The 22,115-nt window shown below is 45.6% G+C and overlaps 1 protein-coding gene across 16 annotated transcripts in view; it reads right to left on the reverse strand.

Annotated features, from left to right (window-relative positions):
• Positions 1–22,115, reverse strand: part of MGAT5 (alpha-1,6-mannosylglycoprotein 6-beta-N-acetylglucosaminyltransferase) — a 390,386-nt gene that overhangs the window by 42,739 nt on the left and 325,532 nt on the right. For all 16 annotated transcript variants that reach the window (XM_006062941.4, XM_006062939.4, XM_044936151.2 and 13 more), the window contains 2 exons: positions 15,526–15,675; positions 4,049–4,195 (listed from right to left, as the gene is read on the reverse strand). In XM_006062941.4, the coding sequence (XP_006063003.1) occupies positions 4,049–4,195; positions 15,526–15,675 (297 nt within the window). The remainder of the gene's footprint in view (positions 1–4,048; positions 4,196–15,525; positions 15,676–22,115) is intronic.

Raw genomic sequence — 22,115 nt, forward strand, 5'->3', positions numbered from 1 at the left:
GGTCATAAATGACAGTAAAAGACTAAAGAACTGTCACAGATTGGAGGAGACTAATGAGACACGACAAGTAAAGCCCACCTGGGATCCTGCACCAGAAAAGGTATATTAGTGGAAAAACTAGTGAAATCCAAATAAAGTCTGTAGCTTAGATAATGCTAGGGTACCAATGTTAATTTCTTGGTTTTGACAATTACACTGTAGTTTTATAATATGTTACCATTAGTGGAAGCTGCATGAAGCACACAACCAAACTCCGTGCTATTTTTGCAACTTTTCCATAAGATTAAAATTATTTCAAAATAAACAAAAAGCAAGTTCCAACAATTCTGCTCATAGTTATATATATATATATATACCACAAAGAACGGAAAGCAAGGATTCAGACAGATACCTGTACCCCTGTGTTCACAAAAGCATTATTTGTAACAGACAAGAAATGGAAATAACCCAAGTGTCCATAAACAGATGAATGGATACATAAAATGTGGTCCATTCATACAATGAAGTACTGCTGCTGCTAAGTCGCTTCAGTCGTGTCCGACTCTGTGTGACCCCATAGACGGCAGCCCACCAGGCTCCCCCGTCCCTGGGATTCTCCAGGCAAGAACACTGGAGTGGGTTGCCATTTCCTTCTCCAATGCATGAAAGTGAAAAGTGAAAGTGAAGTCACTCAGTTGTATCTGACTCCCAGCGACCCCGTGGACTTCAGCCTACCAGGCTCCTCCGTCCATGGGATTTTCCAGGCAAGAGTACTGGAGTGGGGTGCCATTGTCTTCTCCGCAATGAAGTACTATTCAGCCTTAAGGAAGAATGAGATTCTAACACATGCTACAACATGAATGAACCTTGAAGACCCGCTTAGTGACATAAGCCAGTCAGAGAAGGACAAATGCTGCATGATTCCACTTATATTAGGTAACTAGGAGAGGTAGGGATTCCCTGGTGGCTCAGAGGTTAAAGCGTCTGCCTCCAATGTGTGAGACCCGGGTTCAATCCCTGGCTTGGGAAGATCCCCTGGAGAAGGAAATGGTAACCCACTCCAGTATTCTTGCCTGGAGAATCCCATGGACGGAGAAGCCTGGTAGGCTACAGTCCATGGGGTCACAAAGAGTCAGACACGACTGAGGGACTTCACCTTAGGAGAGGTAAGAGACAGAAAGTAGGGTAGTGGTTACTATTCTGTTCAGGGCTGGGGGAATGGAGAATGGGGTGTTATTAGTAATGTACAGAGTTTCTGTTTGGAACAATAAATGTTAAAAGATAGTAGTGAGTGGTGATGATTACATGATATTGCAAATGTGCTGAATTCCAGTGAACTGCCCACTCAAAAAAGGTTAAAATCATAATTTTTCATTGTGTATAATTTATTGCAAAAAGTGGAAAAAAAACACTGAAAATTACAAATAATTATCCAATTTAGGCAGACATAAAAACTTCACGTTTCCTACACTCAAATAAAAACAGAGGAATGACTTGATAGCCCACACTTTTTTCCCAGAGCTCCAAAGTTTCAAAATCAGTCATAGGCTAAAGCACAGATGCCTAAATTGAGATGTTCTCGCTGCTGGAGAGCATCTTTTCAAAGTTTTCCAAAGAATAAGTTCTCAAAGAATAAGACTAAAGGTTCCTGATCTGTGCCCTGGTGCCTCCCACAGTGTGTGAAGTCCAAACACTTGCCCCTCCAAAACAAAGAACTCAAATTCATAATATTAGCAGAAGCAAAAAGCAGGCAAATACACACGCATGCACACACACACACACACACACACACTCACTGACTCACACAGCCTGTTAACTTTTGTCAGAGGTTATCTGGGTCACAAGGTCCATCTTTTTTCAGGATAATCTGTGGTCCTGCTGATCTTCCACCATCTCCTTTGCCCTTTCACCAATGATGGGGAGGGTCAAAGAAATGAACTCTCAGAATAATCAACTCTATTAACTGGTCAGCTCTCTGACTGGTAAAGAGTAATCATGGAAAACGTGCTTTATTCACTGGGGGCGTTTCAGGAGCATTGTCCTATAAAGGTTTGAAAGTAGCAGAGTTGAAAACAGTATGCTTTAAAAACATGTCTGGGGGTCGGGGTCGGGAGGGTTGCACAGCAGAATCATCCTTTTGTCCTGAATGATAGGGGCACTGGGACAACTCAACACTTAAAGGCTTCCTCCTTGCAAGCAGCCCGCAGAGCCACTTACTAACTAAATAAATACGAAATAATAAGAAATTGATCTTATTGTTCCTTGCACATGCTTATTTTCTAAGCAGATAAGGAAATACCCAGCTTGGTCACTCACATGCACTTTTGTTTATTGTCCCAAATAGAATCCAACTGCCTTCAACAGTGATTCATTCCCTGTTGTGGATTTTCAAGAGAACCCCTGAAGGCAATTCAGATAAGGCTTCTACAAACAATTCAAGTAACAGCAGAACTGCTTCTCAGGGTGGTGCTGGCTGACAGCTAAAATACCAGGCACACTATTAAGTCACTCCTGATACATCATTTCTCTTAAGGATGATGATTCTTTAAGGAAGGACCCCACAGCCCACTTTTTATTCCCCAAAGCTCATCACAGAGAGTAGGTTCTTTAAAAATACCCATTAATGATCCAAAAGGATACATGCACCCCAGTGTTCATTGTAGCAATGTTTACAATAGCCAAGACATGGAAGCAATCTAAATGCCCCTTGACAGAGAAATGGATAAAGATGTGGTACACATATACAATGGAATATCACTCAGCCATTAAAAAGAATGAAATAATGCCATTTGCAGCAACATGGATGGACCTAGCAAGGGTCACACTGAGTGAAGTAAGTCAGACAGAGAAGGAGAAATATTCTATGACATCCCTTATCTGTGCAATCTAAGAAGAAATGTTACAAATGAATTCACAAAACAGAAAGAGACTCATAGACTTATAGAATGAACTTATGGCTTCTGGGTGAAAGGAGGGAGGGAAGAGATAGTTACGGAGTTTGGGATCAACATGTATGCACGGCTATATTTAAAATGGATAACCAACGAGAATCTACTGTATAGCACATGGAACTCTGCTCAGTGTTATGTGGCAGCCTGAATGGGAGAGGAGTTTGGGGGAGAATGGAAACATGAGTCCCTTTGCTATACCACAATACAAAATAAAAAGTTAAAAAAAAAAAACCTGTTAACCAGTTGATTTTCTTTTTATTCCATAAACTAATCATTCAGAAAAATAGAGTCCAGCCAATTAGAAGGCTGGAGATATCTGTTCAAATTAAGATGGAGATGGGGTAGGGTGAAAAGACCCTGTATTTTGTAGATGGATGGAAATTAGACTGGATCTTGGCTCTGAAACTACCTAGTGAGGGGATGTAATCAAGCCATCCATGTCTGAGTCCCTGTACACCCTCCTCCTTCCACCCAACTGTATTAAGTTCCCTACATACAAATGAGTTCCATTCTGAGAGCACATTCGAAAATCTAGTTTGTTTGTAAGTTCAACAAAGGTAACCGAGGTCCCTAACTAACACAATCGGCTATACAGGAGCACTGTGATAGGTTTATAATACTTTTCACACAAATAATATGTAAGAACAAATACAAAAAGAACACATTTTTAATCTTACAGTACAGTATCTTAGAAAGTACAGTAGTATAATGCAACAGCTGGCACAGAGGGGCTGACATCAAGCGAACAGGCAAGTACCAGCTACATCACTGCTGCTTTTATGCCTGCTTCTGGACATCCTGGGCTTGAAATGAAGCTACTGTCCTACTGTACTCTATAGAGTACTGCAAAGTACACAAAAGCACAGCCGCTTGTAGAGGACGCAAGCACGTGGCAATGCATCCCAGACACGTGAACTAATGTGACTGATTAGTGAACATACGTTCGCGTCTTTGAAAGGTCACAACTTGAAGGTGTGTATGTAGGGGAGCTACTGTGCATGAAATGAAGTTGGCAATACCTACCGTCCAAGGCTCTGAGGTTCAAACGGGCTCCTAGCACTCAATAAAGAGGTACCATTCATACGAGTGAAAGCAGAATGAGTTTTATAGATGCTTACCTCTCTCAGAGTTGGCTTGCCAATGAAAAAGTCTGTGTTTTTGCTGCTTTTGGGTGGGTTGAACTTGGGATTCAGAAAAGCACATCCATTTGCGATGGCCTCCAGGGGAGCTGGGCCTTCGTACGGGAACCCAAGACCAACAAACAGCTGTAAGACAGAGAAGCACACCACATGTAAACACATCGACCAGGACTGGCATCCCTGGCTCCCAGGGGTCTCTTCTGGGCTCCATGCCTGTGCAGACACCTCTGAGACTGGGAAGTTCCAAGGCCCTGGGGAGCTGGGGTGATGAGAAGCCAGTTTACAAGAGGACCTGAAAAACATGACCAGGGACCTTGGCCCAGGAAGGTGTTCAGGTCATTAGGAATTTCACTTCTCTGTAAAAAAAAAAAAGTAAAGGAGTAAGTGTCGGGGTGGGTAGTTGAGCGGGTTGGGAGGTAGGGGTATTCAAAGAAGAACAACAACAACAAACCTCAAGACTTAACAATAATCTTTCTGTAATGCAACAGGAGACATGACTGGAAAAACACTTGCTTAACTAAACAGAAGGTTTCTTCATTGAACCAAAGGAACAACAGGCCCTTTCAGGGATGCTGGGCACAGGGACAGAGAGGTCGCTCGGCAGTGTGATTGCAGTTCACATGGAGCTGCTTGGAAATGATGGGAGGTCAGCAAACATGGGTTTTCATAATGGGGTTTTCACTGGGGGACATCAACATCTTGGTTTTTATTTTCTTCTCGATGTGGGGAGAGGGTGCAGAGCTGTGACTGGGCAAGGCTTTCCCTCTCCAGCAAGTAACCCCTGAGTTGTCCTCACAGCAGACAACAGATGGCAGCAAAAACACATCTCAGAGTCCTTGTAGAGAATGCTGCGGCCCAGAGCCCCCGTGACAAAAGGGACTTGCTGCAGTTCAGTGGCACTGATTCCTGAGACCAGAAATAAAGCATCATCGCATAGAAAGGCCTCCCTGTGAACCCGCCTCCCAGGGTGTTTCACATCGCTGGGGGGCTGTGCGTCCCGACGGGCAGGGTCTGAGTCTGGGCTTGGTGACATGTGAGATCTCCCTAGCCACATGAAGGAGCTGCTCCTGAAACCTCTCCAGTCTCTGAGGCACATCCAGTGGCAAAGGACAACTGGGCCCCAGCGCCTCCTTTCCTTCTGCCATCACATTGGGGAACAACCACATGGCCAGGCCCCCAGAGTGAAGGAAGCTGCTGGCTTGGACATGGCGGGATGCCTGATTCTCTTCTCCTGGGTCCTCTCCCCAGCCATCCTATCTCTGCAGCTTTAATTGAATGATGATTTGGAATGGTTCTGTCTAGAGAGCCCTGAGTACAAGCTGCTGGGTTCCCCAGGCAACACTGGAAGATGAAGCATATATGTGCTGGGCACCCGATTCCAGGGCTTAACCCAGTGTGGCCCACGTTGGCCATACTGAAGAGTCAGGAAGCCCCCGCAGGGAATTTTCTGGGACAAGAAACTAAAATCTCAGGTTTTCTGGAGAGACATCCTATAACTGTATGCTCTTTTGCACAGAACAGTGTACTGAAGTGTTTTGTTGTTTAGGAAGAATAACCTTTCCTAGCTTGTAGACCTTGAGATGATTCTCAGAGACATCCACAGGGGAAGGAACTGCGGAGGAAAAGCTTTGAGAAGCCAGCTGAGCTCCCTCTGCTGGTGGGGGTCATTTCTCCTGGAGCAGAAGAACCAGAGACACAGAGGGGAGGGAAACATGGTAGCCGGATCCTGGAAGCTGTCTGGTATGAGGGGCACCATTTGGAGGCCCCAATTTTGGGTCTTATTATGTAGCTAACTTTATTTTCTTGGGCTCCCAAATCACTGTGGATGGTGACTGCAGCCTTGAAATTAAAAGACGCTTGCTCCTTGGAAGAAAAGCTATAACAAACTTAGACAGCATATTAAAAAGCAGAGAGATCACTTTGCCAACAAAGGTGCATCTAGTCAAAGCTATGGTTTTTCCAGTAGTCATGCATGGATGTGAGAGTTGGACCAAAAAGACAGCTGAGCACCAAAGAACTGATGCTTCTGAACCGTGATGCTGGAGAAGACTCTTGAGACAAACCAGTCAATCCTAAAGGAAATCAACCCTGAATATTCATTAGAAGGACTGATGCTGAATCTCCAATACTTTGGCCACCTGATGCGAAGAGCCAACTCACTGGAAAAAACCTTGATGTTGGGAAAGATTGAGGGCAGGAGGAGAAGGGGACGAGAGAGGATGAAATGGTTGGATGGCATCACCGACTCAATGGACATGAGTTTGAGTAAACTCTGGGAGATAGTGAAGGACAGGGAACCTGGCATGCTGCAGTCCATGGGGTCCCAAACAGTCAGACATGACTGAGCAACAACAACATGTAGCTAATAGGAGTTAGACCGTCAGAAAGAACTTATGTGTACAGGGTATGGCCTGTGCATGAGGCTTAGGGGTGGGGTACAACTGACAACAGTAGAAGAAATGAAGGAACTGGCGGGAAGATCTAGTTCCAAGACATCCCAGCTTCATTAAACATGAAGAATCCAGGGATACTATCCTTGAGGCTTTTGATCTCTGTGATCTGTCACCCCAGGCGGATTTAGGGGAGGAGGTGCCGGCTCTCCAGGGAAAAGAGGACCTCTATCAGGCTGTGGCTGGACTCAGGAAAGCACAGGGCTTCCAGATCCTGAAAGATGCAGACAGGGGTCTCCATTGGTTTAACCAGAGACCACAGTCTTTCCTAACCTCTGAAAATCAGGGCCTGCCATGAAGCGCTGATACTGTCATCAACACCTAACTGCAAAGAATAACTTTGGAGGAAATGCAGGAACCACAATGCTTGTCTATTTAAATAGAAAATCCTGGAAAAAGAAATTTAATTAGCTCCTTCAGACCTACCAATCTGAACCCATTAATTAAAAGGATTTGAGGCTGTTGCTTAATGGACTCGAATGTGACCTAGGTTTAATTATATCTGAATAACAATTTGCACCATCTCTTCTGCCCTGCTGGCCACTGAGTATCTCAGTACACATAAAATAAACACTTTGGGCTGACTCTCCAAAGCCTCACCAGTTCATAATGAATCTTAAGCAAATACCACACAACTTCTTGGCAATGAGTCTTCGTCACATTAATTAGGATTGCAGGAAATGCACTACTTGCAAACACCAAAACAACAGTTCTTTGTCCCTTCTGTCAACAAACAACTTTTCTTCTTGCTTCCTGTGTCCTCATTACCTGTGATGTTCTAATGCAGCAGATGTATTAAGGTCAAATAGCATACTTGAGGTTTGAATGACAAGAGGACAGGCAGAGTCTGTCACCACCAAGGGCATTCTGTGAACTTGTGAGGGCTTATGGTCTTGCCACACACTGGCACTTAACCACACTGAACTGCTTTTCCCCCAACTCCCCACTCCCCCATCATTCTGCCCACTTAGATTTCCTTAGCACAGGAAGAAGAGAGATGCTGCAAGAATGCATTCAAGTGCAAAGGCTCAACTCAGGAGGAAGCAGCATGTTTTATTGATACTTCATCTTGTCTTCAGAAGCCTAGACTGTAATGAGGATATTCCAGATGACAGAACATCTCCATGGCTGCAGCTTGACTCCATCAATGAGCGTTTCTAAATAGAGCTCTAAATTACATGCTCTAAAATTTAACTTTTGAACTAATACTAAGGAAGAGAGAACAGATGAAGCTCCAGGACTGGGATGTCCCTAGGTATCAACAGAGTTCAGTTAAACTACTCAGATTTTCACTCTGTGTGAAAGGAGGAACGAAATTGTTTTAAACCCGTAAGTGAAGCAGTTGACAAAGAATCCCTTAAGAGCAGATAAAGGTAGTTCTTAGACATCAGTGCAGGTATGTGGAATCTAGAAAAAAAATGGTACAGATGAACTTATTTGCAAAACAGAAATAGAGACATGGACGTAGAGAACAAACATATGGACACCAAAGGGGTGGGAGGTGGGAAGAATTGGGAGATTGGGACTCACATATATACACTATTCAGTTCAGTTCAGTCGCTCAGTCGTGTCCGACTCTTTGCGACCCCATGAATCGCAGCACGCCAGGCCTCCCTGTCCAATACCAGCTCCCGGAGTTCACTCAGACTCACGTCCATCGAGTCAGTGATGCCATCTAGCTATCTCATCCTCTGTCGTCCCCTTTTCCTCCTGCCCCCAATCCCTCCCAGATTCAGAGTCTTTTCCAATGAGTCAACTCTTCGCATGAGGTGGCCAAAGTACTGGAGTTTCAGCTTTAGCATCATTCCTTCCAAAGAAATCCCAGGGCTGATCTCCTTCAGAATGGACTGTATAAAATAGATGACTAATGAGAACTTACTCTATAGTACAGGGAACTCTACTTGGTGCTCTGTGGTGACCTAAACAGGAAGGAAATTCAAAAAAGAGGAATATATGTATATGCGTGGCTGATTTATTCTGATGTACAGCAAAAACTAATACAACAATGTGATGCAACTAAACTCCAATTAAAAAATTTTTGTTTGCTTTTTTTTTCAAAAGGTAGTTGTTAGGCAGATTCCATGGTTGTGGTCAGTTTCCAGGCTCTCTCTCTCAAGTGGAATATCCAGGATAACCCAAACCAGGAGATTGCATGCCCAACAGACACTTTTCTGACTTGTTTTCATTAGCGAAGTTGATGAAATCACTCAGGATGGAGTCTGAGCAACCAGTCAGCCTCAGTTCATCCAATAAATAATCAACACAAAGTGATCAGGACAACAAAGCTCTGGAGTCAGGTCGACCAGGTTCCTAAGCCTGACTGTATCATCTCCTAGCTCTGTAACTGTGAGAAATTGTTATATGCCTCTCTCCATGGATTATCTGAGGTCCAATGATAATGCATTTTCTCTAGTTACAGGTCTCAGTCAAGGTAACACAAGCTCTCTGAACCTGTCTCTTCATGTGTAAAATGGTTGAAAGTAATAGTGCTTTTTTCATGGGGCTGCTGTGAGGATTCAAGGAGATATTTCACAGAAAGGATGTATTCCAAGGTTTGGTTCTAGTGTTTAGTGAACACTGACTGAGTTCAAACCCAAGTTCCACTTGGTACCCCTATGGGCCACATGCTGTGGCTAAGTCTTAACTTGTTTACCTTTCAAGATAATGATTGGGAATCATTATTTGGTAACAGGTGTCCCTTTTATATTTTTAAAAAGAATCCACACAAGGCTGGGTATGGAGAAATTTTATTTTCCTGATAATTGATGCTTTCATGTAACCCAAAGGGTCTCTCTCTGGACATCTGTCTTTCGTTCAGTACTGAAAGAAGAGACAACAGTGGCCAAAATCTCTCCCCTATACATTTAGCTACTCCCTCTCCCGATCTCCAGGATTCCCTGGTGGCTCAGATGGTCAAGAGTCTGCCTGCAATGCAGGAGGCCAGAGATCTATCCCTGGGTCTGGAAGGTCCACTGGAGAAGGAAATGGCAACCCACTCCAGTATTCTTGCCTGGAAAATCCTATGGATGGAGGAGCCTGGCAGGCTACAATTCATAGGATCACAAAGGGTTGGATATGACTGAGTGACTACACTTTCACTTTCTCCTGACTTCCATAAGCCCCTAACCCATACTACCTTAAAACTGTCTCCTAAAGATCCACAAGGACAAAGGAGACAAAGGCAATATTTGCCAAACAGGTTTAAGTGCCTAAGGTTAGTTGGATGTTAAATCCAAGTCCGTTTCCTGGAGAACAGCTCATTGGGCAGACTCCCAGACTATGCCCAGCTACTTACATGGCCTTCCATAAACAAAACAAAACATATAGCAACATCAAAACCACACGATTGGTTTGTGCAAAGTCTCTGCACTTTGGTCATTTGGAAGCCCCAGCACAAAATCAAACACATCACAATTTGCACTGAAAATCCACGACTTTGAAGACGAGGAGTTAACAGAACATTCAGATACACGTACAACTGCAGATGCTGACCATCTTCAACTGTGCCTGTGTGAAAGGTCCACACAAAAAGGCAGTTCAGGTGCGTCTCCTTGGAGAAGCCTCCCCGCGCACCTCTCTCACCCCAATTCCACGCCAGGCCAACCACTCAGCTCTCAACAGTGAGGAGGCGTCACAGGCCTGCTCACTACCACAGGAAGGTGGGCTCTAAACCGAGGTCAGAGGACTTTAGTGATGAAGAGAGAATTCATGGAAAGGGCTTAGCACAAGGAAACGTTAGAGAAAATGGGTGCAAAACCCCGTGGTCACGTGTACCATGGTAACACGAGCCAGTTAAATGTGTCACAACTGGCTCCTGCCCTCCACATGGGCTCAACTTGGTACTTCCCTGATGTCACCAATCACAGGGCAACATTTTCCACAACCGAACGGCTGACCCTGCGTATGAGGGGTCCCACCCAGTAAGGGCTCCTGTTGGGATCACTTTTTTTTTTTTGCATTATTACTCCTCCTACCTGTGTACTTTTCACACAGTTAAGTCACCTATTTACCCGTCTGCCTCCTCTGCCACAGTAGTATCCTCCTGTAGGCACAACTCCTTCATCAGATCCAGAAAGCCTAGCACAAGTCCTGGAATATATTCTTTACTTCACCAACATTTGTCAGATAAATGGGCAAAAGAATAAATATTGCCAGATCTTCCAGCAATCGAGCATCTCTATAAGGAGAGGACGAGCAATTTTTGTGTGCTATTTGTGTGTGAGGAGGTACCTTTGTTCTTGAAGTCCCAGAGATTAACTGAATCCTATGTCCAAACATTCTTCATTTTACGTACATATGTGTGAGGGGAGGGGAGAGGATGGAGTGTGTGTGCATGTGTACATAAAATACTCTCCATCCAGTTAAGAAAATGGCTTTTGGAACTGGTCACTTGCTTGACTGCTTGAGGGTAAATATTTCAGTATCTGAAATAGACATAGAAGATGGATTGCTCCATCAGTAAGCTCACTCTTGGGCTCTCTCACAGGGCCTGGAGATGTGGGCATAGCACAGAGAGACAGGCAGGCATTGGGTATCAGAAGGACCTTGTCCCCTGCTGGGGAGATATTAGAGATCAAGGCACACGATTCTTGAGAAATGCAAGAAATCACTCCTAGGGGCATGGCTCCAAGATCCCAGATGACTAGCGGACTTCTCTTTGTCTCCTTCATCATTCTTTATACAGTTACCCGAAGGTCTCTACAAGCCAGGCCCTGAAAAGGCATCTGCCAACAGAACAAGTGGAGCCCTTGAATTCTCCTGGAGCTCTGCAAGGTGTCTGTTCCATCTCTGGTCCCTGGACAGAGGTTGCCTGGAGCCCCGGGTGTTTGAGAGAGCTTGTGCAACCACATCCAAGCTCGTGGGATGAGCCACAGTTGACTGAGGAGGCCAGACTCAAGGATGGATTAGAGCAGGGACAGAAGTGCACACTGCCTGTCTTCCAACCCTGTCTAGGCTTCTTGGGGAGCCCCACAGCTAAGCTGCTGAGCTGACCTGGTAGGGAAACAGGGCCGTCACACCCTACCAAGGGCTGGAGGGGGACATGGCCAGAGGTGTGGGTAGAAAAGGCACGTGGTAACAGCAGAAGCAGCAGCTGCTACTTCCCCTCCGTTCACACAGGCACAATATGTTCTCGACTTTCACTGTCAGAAACGGGGGTTCCTGTTTGGGCTCACTCCAAATGGTCCTCCAACCCAGTGAGGGATGTGAATGCCCCATTTCATAAGGAAATTCCCCAGTGAGACTGAAAGGGGGGTATGTGGGCACAGGGAGGTGAAATTTGGGAAATGGAAGAAAGAAACCTCAATAAGAGAGATGGGGATTGAGGCTAAAAATTAAAATGTGCCACCCCGCTCAGCCCTTAACTGCTGGTTTAAGTTGCTCTCCTGGATTTTGCTGGCCTGAATGGCTTGTCTATAGTCTTCTGATACATCATGAGTTCATCCACATGTATATGCCTATTAGAAGAGTCTTCCATATTCAACAATTTCCTGGCTCTTTGAGCCCTGACATGAGGGTGACATGGTCCCATCCTGTCTCCATAGGCTCTGTGTACCTGGGCCCCTCTTGGCACACCAGGACAAAATTCTGCTGAGCAGACGGTTTCCTGGCTTGATGCAGAGATTCAAAGATGGTTCATAAAGAAAAATAATGAGTCAGAAGCTGATTATGCATCCATCATTTCAATCTGTGTCTAGACCTCGAGGGGCACCCGACCCACTTCCCGCTCTCATAACAAGTCTGAGGAGCATGCAAGTCCCATTCATTCCACGTACATTTGCTACTTTGCATCCCCAGTTCTCCACTTTCGATGTGGATTGGAATAAATCGCTTTTAAATTGCTCAGAGACACTGAGGAAGGAGTTAGAGGCAGAAAGGGTTATAAATGCAAAGCCTGACTAGTCTTTAGTGTCATTATTCCAAAGCCCAAGATTCATTCATTTCACTGCCTGCTGCTGTGTTCTGGGTATATGGGGAGGCTCAGAGATACACTGCCTCATTTTCATCGCATTTACCAACTGTTTTAGCCGTAATTCTACTTGGAGAGCTTTCATATGTGCTAGTCAGAAGAACAAGCAATACAAAATGGGATCAGCGACATCCTCTGAAGGTACCAGTTTTTCAAGGATAAATAGTTGCTCTTGCACTCAAAATTCCAATGTAATCCTTGGTTCCTGGGCAATATCTTATATCATGGCCCAGGCCTTCCAGACCCCCTCTCTGCTCCTCCCCAAATATCAGGGACCCCAGCTTCAGCCTATTTCCCGTTCTCTAACAAAGTAAGTGGATGGTCGGTAAGGAAGGGTTCTTTTAAGATTTACAAAGCTGAGTAAGGCATTAGTGCGGCTAGGTTAACAGAAGCACGTGAGACAGTGACGACGGAGAACCAGTGCTACCAAATGTACTTTTAAAGGGGCTTGAGCTGTTTCCACATTCTGAGGTGGGGGAAAGTAAAATGAGGCAAAAACACTGCCGCCAAAGAGCCCTGACACTTCAATGCACCCAAATGTCCTCCTAAGACAGAAGGTGAACGCAAAGTCAGCAGTACAAACCTGTGAGCACACTTCACTCTGGAATGGCCCCCGTCATCAGCCTGCAGATGACCTTGTATGGAAGTAAAATCTTAGGCAAACCAGATCTTTGGCCAAGAAGAGAAAACTATCAAATGAATGTATTCACGGCACCATGCGCATGACTTGGGAGGTAGCAATGTTCAAACGCAGAAAGGAGATGCAGATTCTTTCAGCTGGTGAGAATCCACTGAATATTCTTATGTTGATGTGTTTATTCATTAGGATGGTTCATGGAGGGCCTAGCAGAGCTTTCACTTGCTACCCCCTCACCAAAAGAATACCCGAGTCACGGTTATCTCCAGGGTGACCTCAGTGACTGCGGACAAGCCCAACTCCGTAGTCTTGTTTCCTCCCGTTTAGAATAAAGTTAATAGTAATACCTGCCCTGCCTGCCTCTGCTTTCTTGTGAGAAGCAAACAGGACAGCATTTGTGAATATGCTTTCCCACACTGATGTATCAGACACACGGATCAGAAATGCTGTGATGCCACAGATGCTCGTCCACCCAGCCTCTGTCCTCTACCCTGGAAATGAAAATGCAGCCAGCAGGGACCAACGCTGAACAATTCACTGTTGATAATGTGCTTCCCTCGGCCTGAGGAAACACTCGGGCAGAGATCATACTTGTTTCTTTGCTCTTGTATCCTGTGTGTGATGCCTGACATGCAGGAGCTGCTTGAGATATGTGTGTAAAGTTCACAGTTTATTTTTTTACTATTTTGTTTGTAAAACTGGGGTATAGTTGCTTTACAATGTTGTGTTAGTTTCTGCTGTACAACAAAGTGAATCAGCTATCCGGGTGTGTATATCCACTTCCTCTTGGACTCCTCACCACACCCCACCGCGCTCTCTAAGTCATCACCGAGCACGGGGCTGAGCGCCTTGTTGCTACACTGTAGGTTCCCACCAGCTATCTACACATGGTAGTGTATGCATGTTAATCCCAACCTCCCAATCACCCCATCCCCACTTCCCATCCAACATGCTCACATGTCCATTCTCTACGTCTGTATCTCTATTCCTGCCCTGCCAGATAGATTCATCTGTACCATTTTTCTAAATTCCACATATATGTGTTAATTAATAAAGATGATTTTCATATGCATTGTTATTTTATTATCTAACAATTCTGCGGTTATTGAATATTCTGCGGTTTCAATTCTTTTATTATCTATAAACAATTCGCTGTAGCCTGATGTATCTGCCTTATACCTGTGATGCTATTGTGTTCAATACTATAACCCTTTAATGGATTGTAGTGTTTTACCTAAAGAACGTGCAGCATTTTTAGGCAGCCTTCAGGAATCTATGTTATAAACGTGTGAAAAGGTAATCTATCTCGCTCAAAAAATGAGAAAAGTATGAACACTGACAGACTATATAATATCTGTGGAGTCATTTTGGCTGTAACCTTTAAAACTAAAAATGTATATATCCTTTAGTCCAGCAATTTCTGATAGGGAAAGATTTTCAAGATATATTTATACATGTACATAAACACACATACATATTCATTCTGGATGTTTTCAATACTAAATATGTTGGATTAAAAAATAAAAGATTCATAAACATGAGGAATATATCAAAGTGCCAGCCAACCCTTAGAGGTTCAACAATGATCTATTTGCAGGTCCCCTAACTTCACTGGGAACATCCAGAAAGGACAGAGATTGCCAAGAGGATGCCCTTATGGTGTCAAAACCACGCTCATCATGCCACAAAAATGCCTTCCATTGGTGGCTCTCCCATCTATTCACACACATAAACTGAATTCTACATCTGTGACAATCAGACCCTCAGCTCCTTGTCAAAGTTTATCTTCCACTATTTCCTGACACAGACTCACTGGGTTGGTCTCCGGACTCTCCTGAATGTATCATCGCCACCCTTGCAATCTGACTCACTCCTGTTTGTGCCAAATGCCAGGTGCATCCACACCCCACCCATCTTTCATTTCTCACACCTTTCATGACGCCTCCTCTGCTCCTTGAGCCACCAAGACTCTCCCCTTATCAGAACTTCTCCAGTGCCCAGCACAAACTTTTTGAACAAGCAAATGTGATGAACCGCTAACAGAGGTGCCTGGGGAGGTGGGGGAATTGAGCACTGCAGGCTTGCTGAGAAAGTCGCTGCTCTCTGAGAAAGGGTGACAGCCTCACCTTTCCTGCTTGTCACTGTTTCCAGCCCCTAACTTAATGGCTGGCACAAAGTAGGTCCTCAGCAGATAAGCCTTCAATGGTAGCAACCTCCTTCCCCAATTCACTACCTTTTAAGCTATAACTGGTTTAAAGTATCACTACCCAGAAATGACCAGAAGATCCATACACCAATGGAAATAAAGCATGGAAGATGTCGATCCCATTTTCAACACCAACAGAAAAAGCCTCTGCCCAACATCATGGATGCATTTTTATAACAACAATGAAAAACTCACCTTGGTTTCTCGGAGAAGAAACTGCAAGTCTCGTCCGCTGAGGATCCCGTGGTTTTTCACGTAACTGGGAATGTTCTTCGTGCTGGAGCCGTAAACAGTTGCGTGTACTTCAGTGTATGTGTGGATGATGTCCAAGTAGACCTTCTTATTCTACAGAGGGGACACAAGGAGAGGGCGTTTCTCTTTTCATTCTCATAAAAACCTGTCTCATGGCTGGAGACCACAAAGGCAGGAGTTCTTAACATGGAGACTGCACAAATTTGGCAATCCAACTCATAAAACTTCTTTTAAAAGTAATCTGACTGGATTTTAAGGGCAAAAAAAGTCACATGGATGCTGTATAACTTTGCAAGAAGAAATATATTATATAGTGACCTACTACTGAATACCAGCGACGGCTCGAGGCTGACTGCTCTGAAGTACTGTCCTCGCCTTGTAAATTACCAGGGATCCAACACTTTGCTTTTGGCTTGTCTTCCTTATGAGGGAGGAAGTTTGGGGGAAGGAGCACAGAGAAGGCAGTCAGTTGGACTGGAATACTTATCTGGAGATGGTAAGCTGTCCCCGAGGAACACAAACATCCCCAGCTCTTGCCAATATTTCTAGTGATGATTAACTCGTGTTGTCAGAACTGGATCCCACCTAATTCAGATCATGGGGAGATGAGCATTTCCCACAGTATACACTGATTGACTTGGCAGATAGAGATAATGAGAACATTCAGGTAGACAAAAGGTGGAAGAAAGATTGAATGTAGACTCAGATGAGTCCTGAAACATTCACGAGTAGTCTTACTTTTCTTAGAGGCAAAACAGAACTTCTCGCTGTTATTCGTGAGCATTGAATTTGAGGCACATTTTCTAAATCAAAACTACCTGGGAGGAGGAAGTAGGCTCCCTGTCCCTCTTCACGTTTCTGTGTGACTAAGTTATAGAAGCTGGATTCTGTGGGTTGTCCTTTGAGGTGTTTTTTGGGGGGACATTTGAAAGATTCAAGGTCTGTAATGTTTTCCAGTTGTAGGAGAGTGGGACAAGGTTTTTCCCGTTTGAAGCCTGTTTTCACACACTCCAGGCAAGTATAATAATCGCCAGTTTTGTGACTTAGGACCACAAAGGACCTGGGGTTGTGGCATCAGCGGCCACTGAGCCCCTGATGGGAAGCAGCAGCCTTGGGGTGGGACCCGCACTCTGATCTAGGGGGACAGCTCCCCCACCAAGCCGGCATCCTGAGCCCTGGTCAGTGTCTGCCCCTGCTTTACCACTCAGGGAGGATATTACAAAGCACTCAACTTTGGGGGATACATGTTTCAAATCAGGCATCCAAAGTCTTCATGATAGAAAAACAGTACACTTCACAGTCTCTATTTTATGCACCGAAGAAATTTGTGCGGGAATAAGCAAGTCGACCTTGCACCCCACTGTATGAATAAAATAAACGCTCCAACTGAAAGTCTAATTTCATGCCATGTTTGGTGGGGCCGGAAAATACTAAATTCATTACTTGAGAGATGTATACCCTTCCATTCGTGCAGAGGTGACTAGGAACAGTTTACAAACCATGACTCCCACTCACAGCTTGAGCCAAATTTAGGATCATCTTCCTGGTGTGAGTAAACAGGAGGGGGGTCTATGACATAGTTTTTGTGCTAGAAGGACCTGATCACTCCTTCTCAGGGGTTCTACCCCTCTCCCCTAGGCCTTGCTAGGTAGGCAGGGGCTTCTGTAACCCTGGCCCACCCCCTGCCACTGCTGATGGGCCCAGGTGTGTCTTTCCTGAGGGGGACCCATCCCCAGGCTGCCTGCCAGCCTGGGACAGAGTGGTCGGACTCAGGAAAATGAGCTGAGCCAGTCGGGACCCTTTCTAGGGGGCTTAGATCCTAGTCACAGAGAGATGATTGCCAGATGGCCAGGGGCTTTAGAGCACCAAGGTCATGTGGTGTTGGAGTCTGGGCAATTATAGACCAGATACAAGTCAGCTGCCAGTTCTGGGGGGTGGGAGTGGGAAGGGAAACAGGTAAGAGCTGGATGGAGCAAAGAGAAAATAATAAGAGGGACCTAGAGTGACTGAGACCTAGACATTCCTCCTGTAAGAGTGACAGGGAAAGGGCACAGCGGGGGAGGTGGAGGGGGAGGAGGGAGAGAGAAAGGGGGGAGAAGGAGGAGCAAGGAAAGAGGAGGAGGAGGGAGAGAGAAAGGGGAGAGGGAGGAAGAGAGACAGATGGGGGAGGGGGAGACAGACTGATGAGGGAGAGGGAGGGAGGGGAAGCGGAGAGTTAGAAGAGGGGATGAGGAAGGAAGAGCAGAGGGACAAAGCGAGATGGGGAGAGGAGTGAGTGAGAAAAGAAAGCAGGGAGACAGAAGGGAGGAAAGCAGGGTCAGAGGCGCTTCTGGGTACCACCCCATCCGCAGCTGTTCCCTGCCCTAAACCCCCAGGTCTTTCTGGATCCTTACAGTAACAGCACCTTCCCAGCACTTGTTTGTATCTGGGCCACTGCAGGGAGATTCCTACCATCCAAAAGGAGGTCTGCTAGGACATCAAGCTGGGCTTTTGGCAGGGATGGGGCTGGGTTGGGGACGAGGTGGGGGGCAAGCATCCTTCCTTTAATAAAGCAAAAAAACACATTTCCCTGTGAAGAACCAGCTGCTAACTAGTGAGGATGGACCCACAGCCCCTGACGAGGTCCGCAGTAAGCCACAAAGGAGAGCAGGGAGAGATCACCCGGGTCCTAACTTGGAGAAGAGCACTCACTGGGTTCCTGGACCAAACGCTGGGGAAGGGAGCAGGAGGAGACAGGAGCTCTGCCACTCATCCCAGAAAAGGCTGTGGTGCCTTGAAGTTTCACCAGGCGGTAAGTTTAGGCAAATACGAAGAAGTATTTGCCAAGCTCAATAAAGTCTATGAGTTTATTAACATGAAAGCATGGTAAAATCTGAAAGCAGAAGTACCCTTCAGAGATGATTCTGTTAATTTCACAACAGGTTCTGAGCGGGAAAAAAAGTTTTCAGACATAACCCTAACCTTTCAGGTTGACAGGACAATGAAGAAATTTCCATCTCATGTTGCCACTTGTTCTGAAGAAATCAGGTGAGGGTGAGCCACACTATGGATTCCAGGCAAAGGAATTTGAACCACGAATACTGAGTGCCCTGGCCCCTCCCTTCCCAAGTGAATGCTCACCGGATGCCCAAAGAAGCATCTCCGTAGGCTCCCAACCACTGTTTGAATTTGGGGTCCAAAAATCCAGCTGCCTCCTGTTCCTCTCCATCTGTGTTGCCACAGACACTTCCAACTCTTAATGGGTCAGAAAGGGAATGCAGTGCCTGACTTTCCCAGACCAGCATCACACTGCCGCCCGGCTCCGCCCACCCCCTCCCGGCTCCTGATCTCAGTAACTGGCATTATCTGCTAGCCAGTTACCAGAATCACACTTGTCATTTCACCATCAAATTAGTCACAAAGTGCTGCTGATGCTGCCTTTGTAATATCAAATTGTCTCCTCCCCTCCAAGCTGCAATCCTTGCTCACCTGGACTGGACTAGGCTGAAAACAACCAGTATCTTAACAACCTGCCTGAGGCTCAGAAAGATGACGCAACTTGTCCATGGTCCAGCAGCCCTGGGATGGATTGCAAAAGAATCTGTATGGCTTGATGCCATTTTTTAACCATGAAGAGCAGTATTATTCAATGGTATGCATATCAACAATACTTTACATGGATATTTGTAGTTAACTATAAAAATATGCATGGGGATGACAGATACCAACTTCTGGCTATTGATTACTGAGAAGAAAAGGGAGGGTTTGGGGAAGTGGATGGAGCTTCAACGATATTTGAACTATATCATTTTTCTGGTAAAGAAAACTATTGCACAGTATCAACATCTGTACATCTAGGTGGTGGGTATGTTTTATATATTTCACAATTAAAAGAGAGAAAAATTAAAATGCATGTAATCAACAAAAAATAGAAACCAGTCTGTATGACACTGAGGCTTACGCCATTGCCATCTCACATCTCTTGCTAGGCTCCTGTACCTGTACACGTCGCTTAGTCGTCTCAGACTCTTTGCGACCCCATGGACTATACAGTCCATGGAATTCTCCAGGCCAGAATACTGGAGTGGGTAGCCTTTCCCTTCTCCAGGGGATATTCCCAACCCAGGGATCGAACCCAGGTCTCCCACATTGCAGGCGGATTCTTTACCAGCTGAGGCACAAGGGAAGCCCAAGAATACTGGAGTGGGTAGCCTACCCCTTCTCCAGTGGATCTTCCCCACTTGGGAATGGAACAGGGGTCTCCTGCATTGCAGGCAGATTCTTTACCAACTGAGCTATCAGGTAAGCCCCCTTGTTGGGCTCAGTTCTTTCGGTAAAGAGGTTCAAAGGATCTTCTTTTCTCTTCAATGGATAATGCTATCTTTTGTGTTTAAGAAACAAGAATAAATTAGGAGGCTGGCATTAACATATACACACTCCTATTTATAAATTAGGTAATTCACAAGGATATACTATATAGTACAGGGAACTCTACTCGATATTCTGTAATAACCCATAGGAAAAGAATCTGAAAAAGAGCAGATATATGTACATGTGTAAATGAATCACTTTGCCCAACACCTGAAGCTAATACAACATTGTAAACTGATTAAAATTATAAATAAAAGTTGTTTTTTAATCTATAAAAATAATATTAAAGTTGTTTAGAAAGAAAGAAGGTGCTGAAGTTCTGTAAGTCAACCATGGTCCTGGCCTGCCTTTCTCCACCCATGTGAAGGTCCACAGCAGGGAGGGATGTGTGTGCAGGGGGAAGAATATTTTCCAGCAGACCCCTCCCCTCCTGATTTTGGACATCCAGGTTCAAGGTCAAGGTAACACCCCAGAACTAGGGGTCCTGTTGATCCAAGAACTAGGTCAGTATCACTCCTTAGAAAGTTGTCTTCTCTGACTTAAGAGGACAAGGTCAGAGAAAATTACCTCCTCCATAAACCCTATCGGGCTTCCCTTGTGGCTCTGATGGTAAAGAATCAACCTGCAATGCAGTAAGTAGTCCCAGGTTCAACTCCTGGGTCAGGAAGATCCCTGGAGGAGGGCACGGCAACCCACTCCAGTATTCTTGCCTGAAGAATTTCCTGGACAGAGGAACCTGGCAGGCTACAGTCCACGGTCACACAGAATTGGACACGACTGAAGCGACCAAACAGCAGCAGCAGTAGCAAACTCATTAGGAGATGGGGGAAGGGACGATGCCAAGGAAAGGACGAGGAAAGAACACACTGGAGCGGGCTTTCAGTGCGTCTTCAGTGGCTGTGATTGCAGCTGGAGGCAGCTCTGTTTGCAGAGCTGGTAGGAAGATATTCAGAGGTTTAATAGAGAGCTTCGGGAAAACAATTCAATAAAGCAACACTCGCCTGAGTCCTTAGAAGGAGGAGAGGCAGAAGGCAGAAGCACAGAGTCAGGAGCACTTTTCTTCTCCATCTGGCGAATTAGGGGTTCAGGAAGGTTCTTTGGCGAATGTCAGTATTCTGAGCTTTGGGCCGCAGGGGCATTATGTACGTTTCTCCCCATCAACACCCTTGCCCCCCAGGGCAGATATGCATACCCCTTCTCCTGGACCCTGTTTCCCCTCATCCACTTGGCACTTTGTGTAATAATTCTGCCACCCTGTGCAGAGGTGTTTGGTCCATGGAGAGCGCCTGGTGAGTGCTGAGCTAGCGGGCACCCTCCCCAGGAAGGGCCGAGTGGTGTGAAGAGTCAATGCTCTCTAGAGCCAAAGCAATCAGTTAGGAAACCAGCTGCTGAGGCCAGTGTGGGTCCTGTCCCATGAAGGTCAGGCTCCAGACAGAGAAGAAGAAAGTCCCCTCACAGAGAAGGCCAAGTGTGAGAGGGGGTATGTCCTGGTGGGGTCATGGTCCCTAGCTCCAGTGACATCTCTGCCCAGTGCATGCCTGCCCCTCCCTGGATGCTGAGAGTCTCCCAATCCTAAGCTAGGAGAGCTGCGTTTCTGCCATTTCAGTAGAAAGAATTCTGATAGGTACACTTGTGATCAGGTTCCTTATTTTGATGACCTTGGATTTTTAATCATTTCTAAAGTAGTAGCTTCCTCTTCTTCCCTGACAAATACAGGAACTGGATTATTCCATGACTTTATGAATGAGTATTCAATGATGAATCATATATTTTCTTTAGGAAACTTCAAGTCCATAGAGTATGCCTACCTCCATACTAGCCATGGAAGCCCTTTACTGACTGCTGTGCTGTGCTTAGTCACTCAGTCGTGTCCGACTCTTTACCACCCCATGGACTGTATCCCACCAGGCTCCTCAGTCCATGCAATTCTCCACGCAAGAATACTGGAGTGGGTTGCCATGCTCGCCTCCAGGAGATCTTCCCAACCCAGGGATTGAACCCAGGTCTCCCGAATTGCAGGTGGATTCTTTACCATTTGTGACACCAGGGAAGCCCAAGAATACTGGAGTGGGTAGCCTATCCCTTCTCCAGGGGGATCTTCCCCAACCCAGGAGTTGAACCGGGGTCTCCTGCATTGCAGGCAGGTTCTTTAACAACTGAGCTACCAGGGAAGCCCTTACTGA

This window comes from Bubalus bubalis, chromosome 2 (genome assembly GCF_019923935.1).
Source record: "Bubalus bubalis isolate 160015118507 breed Murrah chromosome 2, NDDB_SH_1, whole genome shotgun sequence".
Taxonomy (NCBI): domain Eukaryota; kingdom Metazoa; phylum Chordata; class Mammalia; order Artiodactyla; family Bovidae; genus Bubalus; species Bubalus bubalis.